The sequence below is a fragment of the Rhincodon typus genome, chromosome 9 (assembly GCF_021869965.1).
Source record: "Rhincodon typus isolate 14 chromosome 9, sRhiTyp1.1, whole genome shotgun sequence".
Taxonomy (NCBI): Eukaryota; Metazoa; Chordata; class Chondrichthyes; order Orectolobiformes; family Rhincodontidae; genus Rhincodon; species Rhincodon typus.
This window is the reverse complement of record NC_063340.1, coordinates 83,915,695-83,929,096: the sequence shown is the minus strand read 5'-3', so window position 1 is coordinate 83,929,096 and position 13,402 is coordinate 83,915,695. Positions and strand designations below refer to the sequence as shown.

Below are 13,402 nucleotides of genomic sequence, written 5' to 3'. Positions count from 1 at the left end.
AAAGGAAATCTGCTGTTTTTACATGATCTGGCACACAGCTGAATCCAAACCCACAGCAATGTGGCTAACTCGAACGATCCTCGGAAATGGCCCTAGTAAGCCTCTCAGTTCAAGGGCAATTAGGAATGGGCAACAAATGCTGCCCTACCTAGCAACATCCATATCCCATGAAAGAATTAAAACATGTTTCTGCATGTTAGACAACAAGGTGCAGGGCTGGATGAACACAGCAGGCCAAGCAGCATCAGAGGAGCAGAGAGGCTGATGTTTCGGGCCTAGACCCTTCATCAGAAAAGGGGGAGGGGAAGGGGGTTTTGAAATAAATAGGGAGAGAGTGGGAGGCGGATAGAAGAGGGATAGAGGAGAGGATAGGTGGAGAGGAAACAAACAGGTCGAAGAGGCGGTGATGGAGCCAGTAAAGGTGAGTGTAGGTAGGGAGTTAGGAAGGGGATAGGTCAGTCCAGGGAGGACGGACAGGTCAAGGGGGCGGGATGAGGTTGGTCGGTAGGAGATGGAGGTGCGGCTTGAGGTGGGAGGAGGGGATAGGTGGGAGGAAGAACAGGTTAGGGAGGCAGGGACGAGCTGGACTGGTTTTGGGATGCGGTAGGGGGAGGGGAGATTTTGAAACTTGTGAAATCCACATTGATACCATTGGGCTGCAGGGTTCCCAAGCTGAATATGAGTTGCTGTTCCTGCAACCTTCGGGTGGCATCGTTGTGGCACTGCAGGAGGCCCAGGATGGACATGTCGTCTGAGGAATGGGAGGGGGAGTTGAAATGGTTCGCGACTGGGAGGTGCAGTTGTTTATTGCGAACCGAGCGTAGGTGTTCTGCAAAGCGGTCCCCGAGTCTCCGCTTGGTTTCCCCGATGTAGAGGAAGCCACACCGGGTACAGCGGATGCAGTATACCACATTGGCAGATGTGCAGGTGATCATCTGCTTGATGTGGAAAGTCTTCTTGGGGCCTGGGATGGGGGTGAGGGAGGAGGTATGGGGGCAGGTGTAGCACTTCCTGCGGTTGCAGGGAAAAGTGCCTATGTTTCTGCATGTTGTCCCTTTTGCTAATGTCTTCAATCAACACTTCTGTCATCAAAAACAATTTCATTTTATTTATTCCATTGAAATCATTAATGATTTTGAATACCTCTACTGAATCAATGTTTAACTTATGTGCTCTTAGGAATGTAACCCCAGCCGAATCAGCCATGATCCTGCTGAATGGCGGAGCAGGCAGAGGGGCTGAATGGCCAACTCCTGCTCCTATTTCTTATGGTCTTCTCCAGACTCCACCTTAGATCTAAGATTTTATCTGGCATGCATCCTAATTCCCCTCATTTTTAAGGTATTGAGATGTTCCTTTGCATGGGTGATATTGCCTAGCTGGCGAAATCGCTCGCAGATTCAATCATAGATTCAGTACACTGTAAGAAATTAATTAGGTTTACCAGTGGGAGACGTGCTCCCCTAAATACGATGGCTTTCCATGGTTCAAAATCTCAAAAGGTATTGGTTTCACCTGTAGACTCACATATCTGTTTGTCCTGATGACCATAGTGAGACGCAGTGAAGGGAATCCTCAACTTGCAAAAAAGCAAAATCCTGAGCCTGGACATATAAAAGATGTCCAAACAATTGTCTTTCATGCTTCAAAACACTTGGGCATGCAACAGAAGGGCTGTCTGTCGATTGATTCAGGATATGTAAAAAGAAGTTTTCCTTTTGAACTTACCCCAACATAGAACTGGCCTGTCAGTGATTACATCAGAGTGTACGCACTGTGGGTTCAAGTCTCAGTCTAGGCTGACAATGATGCTGTCTTTCAGCTGAGGTGTTAAAGCAAGATCCTGTTGCCCTCTCAGGTGGATGGAAAAGATGTTGTGATATTATTTTGAAGATGATCATATATATCCCTCAGTCAGCATCATTAAACGGAATATCTGATTATCACCTTTGCTGTTTATGGGAGCTACAGTGTTTCCTAAATTAGAACAGTGAGTACACTTCAAAAATAGTTCATTGGTTCTGAGGTAATTTGAGATGCTTGTGATGGGTCTGTGAGATGTATTCTCAGTACCAATGCCTGGAAAAATGGTGCTGCTGCATAAAGCAGGTGGTGGGATGGGTGTGCACTCATAGACAAGGCAATTTAAGAAGCCTTTGCATATTAGATGCAGCTAACAATATTGATAAATAATAGGCATGAGAGTCTTAGCAGCCCTCTTGTTGCACAGAAGTAGTGTCCCTACCCCTGGACTGGGAGGCCTGGGTTCAAGTACCACCTGCTCCAGAAGTAACATCTCTGAACAGGTTGCTTAGGAGAAACAGGTAGATATGAAAGTGAAAAGAAGCCTGTCCCACACCATTCCTTGTTCCTCCCCATTGCCAACTGCTCTCCCACATCTCAAACCTCTTCCAAATACACACAACCGTATTGACAAAAATCAAATCCACTGTTCACTCAGTCCCATCTCCCTCAATCTCAGCACAACCCTCACACAGCCCCAGCCACACCTCCACCCAGGCCCGACCCTTCATTCCAAACCTCTGACCTCTCATCGAATCCACTTCCTCACTCACAGACCCGCCTTCCTTCACCCCGAGCCCCTCCGCCTCACTCCCAGCTCCTCCTCCTCCACCCCCAGCCCCTCCTCCTCACCCCAGCCCCCCCCCCTCCCTCCCAGCTCCTCCTCCTCCCCCCCCAGCCCCTCCTCCTCACCCCCAGCCCCTCCTCCTCAACCCAGCCCCACCCCTTCAACCCCAGCCCCACCCCCTCACTCCCAGCTCCTCCTCCTCCACCCCCAGCCCCTCCTCCTCACCTCAGCCCCACCCCTTCACTCCCAGCTCCTCCTCCTCACCCCCCAGCCCCTCCTCCTCACCCCCCAGCCCCTCCTCCTCACCCCCCAGCCCCTCCTCCTCCACCCCCCAGCTCCGCCCCCCCTCTCGGCGCGGGGGGCAGTCGGAAGTAGCGGTTGGTCGGTTCTATGAGGGTAGGGAGAGGGCGAGAGTTCTCAGTGACCCCGCGGATCCTGAGCGCAGAGACAGAGAGAGTGTGACAGCCGTTTTATGTGAGCCCCGGGAGAAACCGGGCTCTGCCGCCGTCTCCGCAGTGACTGACTGAGTGCCGTGTCCATGGAGCCGGAGCGGCTGCCGGGCCGGGCGGCAGAGGGGCCGGAGGGGGAGGAGGCCGCTGCTGCCGCTCCTCTGCTGCCGGGTCTGGGCCCATGAGTACGAGCGGAGGCCGCGGCGGCGCGGTTGCTATGGAGCCCCTGGAGGCCTTGTTCAGCCCCGATGTGGGAGTCGGTGATGGCCCCGGGCCCGGCTCCTTCTGGACGGCGGTGTTCGACTACGAGGCGAGCGCCGAGGACGAGCTGAGCCTGAGGCGGGGGGAGCGGCTGGAGGTGCTGTCGACGGACGCCAAGGTGTCGGGCGATGACGGCTGGTGGACGGGAAAGATCGGCGAGAGGGTCGGCATCTTCCCGGCCAACTACGTGACCCGGCAGCCGGCCCGGAGCCGAGCCCCGGCGGCTGAGCTGTCGGGACAGGCCGGGGGGGCCCAGCAAGCGGCCGCCACCGAGATCGAGTTTAGCCAGCTGACCCTGCAGGAGATCATCGGGGTCGGCGGCTTCGGCAAGGTGTACCGGGGCACCTGGAAGGGGCAGCCCGTGGCCGTCAAAGCCGCCCGCCGGGACCCCGACGAGGAGGCGGGCGCTACGGCCGAGAGCGCCCGCCGTGAGGCCCGGCTCTTCGCCATGCTCCAGCACCGTAACATCATCGCCCTGCGGGGCGTCTGCCTGCAGGAGCCCAACCTCTGCCTGGTCATGGAGTACGCGCAGGGTGGGCCCCTCAACCGGGCCCTGGCCGGGCGCCGCATCCCACCCAGCACCCTCGTCAACTGGGCCGTGCAGATCGCCCGCGGCATGTGCTACCTGCACGCCGAGGCCATCGTGCCGATCATCCACCGGGACCTGAAGTCCAGCAACAGTGAGTAGCTGGGAACAGTGCGGGAGGGGGCACAGTTGCAGAATGGGGGTCCTTGACCTGTGCCCCGGGCGCGGGGATGCCACGGGTGCCCTGTACGCTGAGTCATGGAGGATCCTGTGCTATTTGGTGCTCTGGGGGGCCTTGTGCCCTGGACGCAGTGTCCCCTAAATGTCACCGCAAAGGAATAGTCCTGGTCTGGGCACATCGTGTGGGGTCATGCTTGGACTGTTTGTTCATGTCATTGCTGTGCACGTCTGGGACTCATTTGGTATTTTGGTCATGTGTCAGAGCGAAGGAAGATATTGAGAGTTATGGATGATATGCAGGATGTAGTCAGGCTGTTAAAGCTATAATGATGGAAAGTGGAGGTGCATTTGATGAGTTCGAACTAATAATTGTTGCAGGTTATTTTGCATTAACAAGAAATACCTATCGTGCGTATTTGGATTTGAGCCACAGTAGAATTCTAAACTTGCATACGGAAATCAATATTGTATATAGAGTTATACGTGTGATCATTGGCGTCACTGTGGTTTTAGTGTTGTAGATGTGTGTGTATTCTATATATTATGTATAATATTGTTATTAATGGTTCGGTGCCCTGTTTATAAAGCCACAGTTGTTTTCTGTTATAATTGGGATAGTGGGCAATGATTTTTTTTTTAAAAAACTCGGTCTATTACGCTCCACCTGAGCTTACCTGCCTAATTCTGTCTCCCAACAAGCTTCGTTTGCTTGTCCGATTTCTTGTCTTGTTGTCCAATGTTAGTTTCTAATATAAATGACGTTTCCTGCCAATCATCTGTCGCTGAAAGCCTCATCCACATGCTACTTAGCTCCACAAATTCGTTTCATTGCTCTCCTTTTCAACCTCCCATCTTCTACCACTGACTTGAGCTCAGTAAAATTCTGCCAGCTCTATTTTACATGCATCACACCTTCTTTGACCCCTGTGGTCACTGACGTACGTTGGACCCCAAGTCCCCCAAAAGCTTCAGTTTAAAATGCTTTGATGTCCTGTTGAAATCTCCATGGCCTCTCCTTCTCCCTCCTCTGATGTTGAAGAAGGCCTGTGTTTCTCTGACTCTGACCATTGTCAGTCCTGCGCCCTGCACACCACAATTAGCTGTCTTGCCATCATGTGACTCTGCCATCAGTCCTGAAATCCTTCTCCATGTCTTTGCACATCTTCCATTCTCATGTTTTGACACTCCTGAAAACATACAGATTTGTGATCAAGCTTATAGTCACTCTTCTGATATTACTTTCTTTGACTCAACATCAGTTTTGTTTGATTACGTTTCCTTGGAACTTTTTAATGATATTAAAGGCATTGCATAAATGCAATTTGTTTTTGATCTGATTTGTACATGTTCAAAGTTTTTCCATGAGTTGCCTATAAATGTGTAATTTTCTATTTTGCCTCTATCCAGAATGATTTATATACTGATTTATGATTCTGCTCTAATCTCATGTACGTTAGTTCTCCGGTGTCATTAATGCATGTGTTTCTCCCCATGACAGTGCATTGCTTTGAACTGCTACAGTGTTGTTACTGGTACTCTGTTGTCTTAATCTGTTTCGTAACGTACCTATTATAATTATCATCGATCTCTGAGATTCCACTCAAATATTTTAAAATGAGGTGAGTTGGCAGCAATATTAATTGTTAAGGTTGAAGGTACCTAGTGGCGAAATATGCTTGGTAGTATCATGAAACTCAAGCAAACAATAAAGCAGATTTTTTAAAAATTCAGCAAGTAGGCAGCACATTCAGGAAAGAACATGGTTAAGATAATCTGTATCAGGTGAATAAGCTGTGCTGCTGGGGAGAGCTGACCTACCAGGAGACTTTCACTTAGATAATTGGTGAGTAGTGTGTTAAGAGTAAAGGTCAATCTTTGGAGATATGTTTGCGACTGAAATAATGAGAAATCTAAATGTTATCATCAGGCAATCTTACAAGATTCTAGCTTTGAAAGTAAGGAAGAAACAGGATAGTGGATAGAATTAGGGTAAGACCATGAGACCATCAAGAATCTATCTGAGCCTTAAATATACACAATGACTCTGCCCCACAGTTGCCTGTGGCAAGGAGTTCCAAAGACAGTCAGCCCTTTGAGAGAAGAGATTCCTTCTCATCTCGGTCTTCAATTGGCACCTCTTTATTCTGAAACAAAAACGGAAACTGCTGGAGAAACTCTGCAGGTCTAGCAGCATCTGTGGGAAGGAAGCAGAGTTAATGTTTCAAGTCTGAAACTCTTCAACAGTCACTGAATTTGAATTTTAACTCTGTTTCCTCCCACAGATGCTACGAGACCTGCTGAGTTGCTCCATTAATTTTTGTTTTTGTCTTAGTTTCAGATCTCCAGCATCCGCAGTTCTCTATTTTTCCCTTTATTCTGAAACTGAAAGAGAGAGATTGGTGCCACAGCAGTACCACTGGCCTATTACATTCCATTGGAGATTTTAATATATACCTTTTAGAAATCTATTACATTTCCATTGTGATTTGAAGCTAGGTAGATTGAGGCGTTGCCTGAAAAGTAGTGTGTGGTTTTGAAGTGTGTTTAGTACCTCTGCATTTATTTTGTCAGTGCCTGACTTCTGCTTTGTACTTGTGTTAGAAAACCTAAGCCATCTGTTAGCTGGATTAGACCTAATAATTACCACCCCTCCCCCAGCTCCATTACATGGATTCTAAAATTGCAAGGAAACCCAATTTCTGAATCAGAACCATTAACACGCCAGGCTGCAGTTTTAAAGAGAGAGGCCAGCTGATGGACAGAGTCAATGTTGAATGCATGTACTACAAGTGTACAGTTGACAGAAGTCTCGTAGGGGAGAGATGATGCTGAGGCTGCAGCTAACAATGCACATCAATTGCTCAAGTTGCTGATGACACAGACACGAGTAGGAACATAAGTTCGGGAATCTGCAAAGGGGCACAGAAGTTAAGTCAATGGGAAAAATTGAGGCATATGGTCTATAATGTGGGAAACTGTGCATTTGTCTGTTTTCACAGGAAGAATAAAGACATTATTATTTAAATGGACAGAGATTGCAGAATTCTAAGGTGCACACAGATCTGGTTGTACTGATGCAAGTTTGTACTGATCACAAAGTTACTAGCAGCTACAGCAAGTGATAAAGAAGGCAAATGGAATGTTGTCCTTTGCAAAGAAACGTTTTGCTGAATTTGTAGAGTTGTTGAAACTACATCTGGAGTACTGTATACAGTTTGTTCTCCTTTCTTAAGGAAAGGTTGTAATTGCACCAGAAGTTCAGAGAAGGTTCACTTAACTGATTCCTGGGGTGAGGTGTTATCCTATGAGGAAAAGTTGGAAATATGTCAGAAATGACAACCAGACTCCTTAGACCACATGGGATCATGATTGCACACAAACCTACATCAACACTGTGTCAAATGCTATCAAAGACTGAAGACCCCATAGTGACGGTAAACAGGACTAAGGTGATATACAGAATCCTGTGCAGAGTGTGCAATAGACATTACATTGGACAAGCGGGGAGGCAACTGACGACCAGGATACACCAACACTAGCTAGCAGTAAAAAGACACGACCAATAATCAATTGTCTCAATACACACAGCCAGTGAAGGGTATCTGTTTGACTGGGACAAGCGTATAACAGACATGCAAGGGAATTCCTGGAGGACTGGTTCTCAACATGGGACTCCATTAACACATACACAGAAATAGACCCCGTGTACAGACCACTGCTGAAAAACAGAACTGGAGGCGACAAGACCCACCACATCAGAGGATCATATAAATTCGGAAGGGACCAGAACTCCAATGCTTCGATTAGAGGTCGCACGGATGATGTTGCCTAGAATGGTAATGGTAATGCGCATCACGGAACAACTGACTTGGCGAGTAAACGAACAACTGCAAAGTTGGGCCTGTATCCATTAAAGGTATAAGCCAGTATGGGACGATCTTAGTGAAACTGAGGTTGCCAAAGGGACTTGACCGGGTGGATGCTGAAAGGATGTTAACCCCTCTAGAAAGGAAAAACCGTTTAAAAATAGAGAGAAATCTTTTCTCTTAGGATTGAGAGTCTGTGAAATTCTCTTCCACAGAGCACAGTTGGGGCAGGGTCATTGAATATTTTTAAGAAAGAGTTAGGTAGATTCTGCCTGACAAAGGAGTCAAAGAGTATCAGGTTGGGTGGCAGTTTGGAGTTGAAGCCTCAATCAGATCTGCCATGATTTAACTGAATAATGAAGTAAATGGTTGGATGTATGGAACTTCTCTTAACATTATAATTTAGCATGGCAGCTGAATAATGTTTTTATAGTATTGCAGATATAGAGGTTCCACGTTGAACTAGCTGTGTCATCCTTTACCCTTCAGCTGGTGACTTGTTTGAATCCTGGTTATCTACCCTTCTTCCATATTGCTTCAACTTCCTTTCCTTCCTCCATTCCTCCAGTCTAATAGGGTCATATAGTATGGAAATAGACCCTTTGGTCCAATTCATCCATGTTAACTAGAAATTCGAAACTGATCCCATCTCATTTGCCAGCATTTGGCCCTTATCCCTCTTAAACCCTTCCTATTCACGTACCTATCCAGATGCCTTTTAAATGTTGTAATTCTACTAGCCTCCACCATAATTGTACTAGCCTCCACCAGGGGGAGGCAATGGCCGAGTGATATTTTTGCTGGACTGTTAATCCGGAGATGGTTCGAATCCCACCACGGCAAATGGTGGAATTTGAATTCAACAAAATATATCTGGAAGTAACAGTCTAATGATGACCATGAATCCATTGTCGATTGTCAGAAAAACCCATCTGGTTCACTCATGTCCTTAAGGATGGCAGTTTCCTTCCCTAACCTGGTCTGGCCTACATGTGACTCCAGACCTGCAGCAATGTGGTTGACTCTGAACTGCACTCTAGGCATTTATGGATGGATAATAAATGCTGCCTAGCCAGCAATGTCCTCATCCCATTAATGAATAAAGAAAAAAAATTTCCTATGGCAGCTCATTCCATACTCATCACCCTCTGTGTGAAAAAGTTGCTCCTCGGGTCCCTTTTAAATCTTTCACCTCTCATCTTAAACCTATGCCCTCTAGTTTTGGACTCCCCTACCCTGGGGAAAAAGACCTTGGTTATTCACCCTATCTAGGCCTTCATGATTTTATAAACCTCTGTAAAGTCACCCATCAGCCTCTAACGTTCCAGGGAAAATAGCCCCATCCTATTCAACCTCCTTATAGCTCAAACCCTCCAATCCCAGCAATATCCTTGTAAATCTTTTCTGCACTCTTTCAAGTTTAACTGCATCATTGCTATAGCAGGGAGACCAGAATTGAAGGCAGTATTTCAGAAGGGTCCTGATCAATGTCCTCTACAGCTGCAACATGATATTGCAACTCCTATACTCAGTACACTAACAAATGGAGACGAGCGTGCCAAATGCCTTTTTCACCACCCATTCTACCTCCACTTTCCAGGAACTATGCACCTACACCCAAAGGTCTCTGTTCGGCAACACTCCCCAAGGCCCTACTGTTACTGTATAAATCTTGCCCTGGTTTGCCTTAACAAAATGCAACACCTCACATTTATCCAAATTAAACTCCATCTGCCAGTCCTTGGCCCATTGGCCCATTGTATCAAGGTCCATTGTACTCTGAGATAACCTTCCCTGTCCACTACACCTCCAATTTTGATGTCATCTGCAGAATTACTAACCATACCTTCCATATTCATGTCCAAATCGTTTATATAAATGATGAAAAGTAGTGGACCCAGTCCTGATGCTTGCATCACACTGTTGGTCACAGGCCTCCAGTCTGAACAACAACCCTCTACCACCATCCTCTGTCTTCTACCTTCAAGCCAATTTTATATCCAATTGGCTAGTTCCCCCTGGATTCCATGATCTAACCTTGCTAACCAGTTGACCATGCAGAACCTTGTTCAGCACCTTGCTGAAGTCCATACAGACAAAGTCAACCGCTCTGCCTTCATCAGTCATCTTTGTCACCACTTCAAAAACTCAATCAAGTTAGTCAGACGTAATTTCCCATGCACAAAGCTATGTTGATTATCCCTAATCAGTCCTTGCTTTTCCAAATGCATGTACATCCTGTGCCTCAGAATCCCCTCAGCAACTTAACCACCACTGACGTCAGGCTCACCAATCTATAGATCCCTGCCTTTTCCTTACAGCCTTTCTTAAATAATGACACTATGTTAGCCACCCTTAAGTCTCCGACACCTCACCCATAGCTGTTGATGATGCAAATATCTCAGTAAGGGGCCCGTAAATTTTTCCCCTAGCTTCCCCCAATGTTCTGGGATACATTTGATCAGTTCCCGGGCTTTATCTACCCACGTGTGTTGTAAGACCTCCTCTTCTGTAATATGGACACTTTTCAAGACATCACTATTTATTTCCCCAAGTTGCCTAGCTTCCACGTCCACTTCCACAGTAAATACAAGCAAAATATTTGTTCAGTATCTCACACATCTCCTGTCTTAATCTTGAATGTTGATATTGCATCTGCTCAGTGACTAACTGTGCATTGCATAGCCTCACAAATCACTTTTTCTCATGCCCTTGATTTCTCTATTCTACCTCTTACATTTGTGAGTAACTCTATGTATAAGTGGATAATTTCTGTTCCATATGGAAGTACTTGAGAAAATTTCTGACCAGAACAGTTGCATTAGTTTTGACCAAAAAAAGGACGTAGACGATGAAAGCCGAAACCAGGCGTGCATGTTTATGGTATGTTTTGCAGTGGTTTTTTTGCTTGGTTTGGGTTTTCTGCTGTGAGCTACTGGATTTTCCATACAAATACATGTATGCTGAGCTGAGGCCATAATATGTCACTGCTGAAACTGGTTAGAAAGAACCAAGTCTAGACCATGTGTGGAGTTGACAACCAGGTTACAGCCAGTTGGACTCTTGTGTTGCCACTACCAAGAGGCAGATTGGACAAGTTGCATAGGAATTGGCGTGGTTGGGGTGGCAGCAATGGGCACTTGGGAGAGAAGTTCAAACTTAGATTGGCTAGAGAAACTGATTATAAGTGCAGACTGTTTATCAGATGTAGGTCAACCACTTACCTCTTGAAGGCACCAACTAAAAACAGATTACATCTTGCACATTGCTGAAAACAACACATTTTGTTGAAGCTTTGCATATCAACAGCAATGCAGTATCCATGCACTCAAGATTGCTAGTCTTTTCACAAATTTATTGCTCAAAAAGTCTATAGATATTTGTACGATAGCACAATATTAAGGCAGTCTTGTCCTGCCACCCTTGTATGAATCAATATTCATAAACGTAAGAATTCAGGAACCTGTACATTTGAGCTCAGACTTAACAACACTCAAATAGTTAGTGTTGCCATAGGATCTTTATGAAGCCCAGGTTTCACAACATCTTTGTTAGGTTCCATAAAAATATTTGGAATGACACCTAACCACCTACATCTTGCATATTTCCAATTGATAATGCCTTATTATATTTGAATCCATAGCTGCACATAATTATTTCCTTAAATGTACTTGTTCAGTAGTACAGAATTTCTGTGTTACTGGAAATAGACACATTTTGTCAACGCTTTCCTTGCATATCTTAATGGGCTCCATTCTGGACTCGAAATTCACCCTTGAAATGGGAGAGTCCAGTGAGATCCCTTTCTTTGATGCCCTGGTTGAGAAATTGGCTGAGGGACTTTTCAACTCCTGTCTGCTGCAAAGGTACCTTCGCTGGTCAATGTACATGTTGGAATTCCTACAGTTCCATGTCCAGTAATATTGGCCTCATTTGCTAGCATATAAATAGGGTTTGAGCCATTTGTTCGTTGTGCGAGCTAGATGTTGAATTAGAGCTGCATTAGAGCCATCGTGGGGCTAATGGCTACCCTAATCAGATCATTTCTCGCTCTACAGTACACAAAATTATAAACAGATCTAAGGCTGTCCTGTGAAGTGCCCCACTACCTCAGACGAGGCATCTCAAGAATTTGAGCAACAGATGAAGCTACTTTTTCACACTGCTGTTTGCAGTGGCAATATGAGTGGTGTTCGCCACTAACAAAATGCTGTGGTCAAGCCAAAAAGATGTTCTGCCTTTCACACAATGTGTAATAAGGTAAATGAATTTCGCTCAGTCTGATGCTAGTTTTGTAGGCCTAATGTCCTAAGACTGGCAGATCATATTAAACAGCATGTTCCTTTAGCTGTTAATGGTAAGCAAGATACTGAGTGTAACCAACTTGCACTTGTTAAATTCACAACACGGTTTCCATAATTACATGTGATTTGTAATTGTGAAAAAAATTAGGCTGACCACCAATTTAGGATTGCCATTCAGGGTCACAGTGTAGTGAACCTGTGTGTACCAGCAGCGACAGGGCTCTGTTCGTGGAAGACAGGAAAATTATGTATGTGCAATGCCTGTTTAAATGTAACAAAATAAGTGACAACTATTCACTAGTTCATTTCTCTGGGAATTGCCTTGATCAGTGAGTCAACCTGCTTTGTTTAAAATTTAACCAAAGCTTGACAGCTAATTGTCAGTCATCATTAACTGGTGCATTCTCCATGGCAACATCTCGATCAATGAGAATCCACTCATCAGCCAATCAGCACTCACCTTTCAAATCCCTCCTGCTCCCTGGGTGAGATGTCCATCCTGGGCCTCCTTCAGTGTCACAATGACGCCACCTGGAAACTGGAAGAGCAGCACCTCATATTCCGCCTTGGGAGCCTACAGCCCAATGGCCTAAATGTAGATTTTACCAGTTTCAAAATCTCCCCACTCCCAGCCTCATCCCATGACCAACCCTCCCTCTCATCCCCACCTCACTGACCAATCCCCGCCACTCCCTCCCTGCACTCCCCTATCACCATCCCACCTACCTTTCCCCAGCCCCACCCCTCCTCTCTATTTATATCTGAACTCCCTTCCCCCTCCCCCATTTCTGAAGACGGGTCCTGACCGAAACGTCAACTTTCCTGCTCCTCTGATGCTGCCAGGCCTGCTGTGTTCCTCCAGCTCCAAACTGTGTTATCTCTGACTCCAACATCGGCAGTTCTTACTATCTCTGAGTATAAATGTTGTGTTCTCTTTACTTTTGTGATTTATCCTGAGTGTGGGAGGAAACTTCTCAAAACTTTGCTGACAAAAAGACATTTTGCCAATACCTAACTTCTGTACTGCCAGATTACAATTTAGGTTAGATCTTGAGATAGTAGGAACTGCTGATGCTGGAGAATCTGAGGTAACGAGGTGTAGAGCTGGATGAACACAGCAGGCCAAGCAGCATCAGAGGAGCAGGAAGGCTGACGTTTCGAAAACTGACCCTGAAGAACGGTCCAGACCCGAAACGTCAGCTTTCCTGCTCCTCTGATGCTGCTTG

General features: G+C 46.2%; 1 protein-coding gene across 2 annotated transcripts in view; it reads left to right on the top strand.

The window, feature by feature from the left end:
- The first annotated feature begins 2,967 nt into the window (after positions 1-2,967).
- map3k21 (mitogen-activated protein kinase kinase kinase 21) overlaps positions 2,968-13,402 on the top strand; it is a 102,185-nt gene continuing 91,750 nt past the window's right edge. For both annotated transcript variants that reach the window (XM_048601017.1, XM_020513914.2), the window contains exon 1: positions 2,968-3,980. In XM_048601017.1, the coding sequence (XP_048456974.1) occupies positions 3,221-3,980 (760 nt within the window). In that variant the 5' untranslated portion in view covers positions 2,968-3,220. The remainder of the gene's footprint in view (positions 3,981-13,402) is intronic.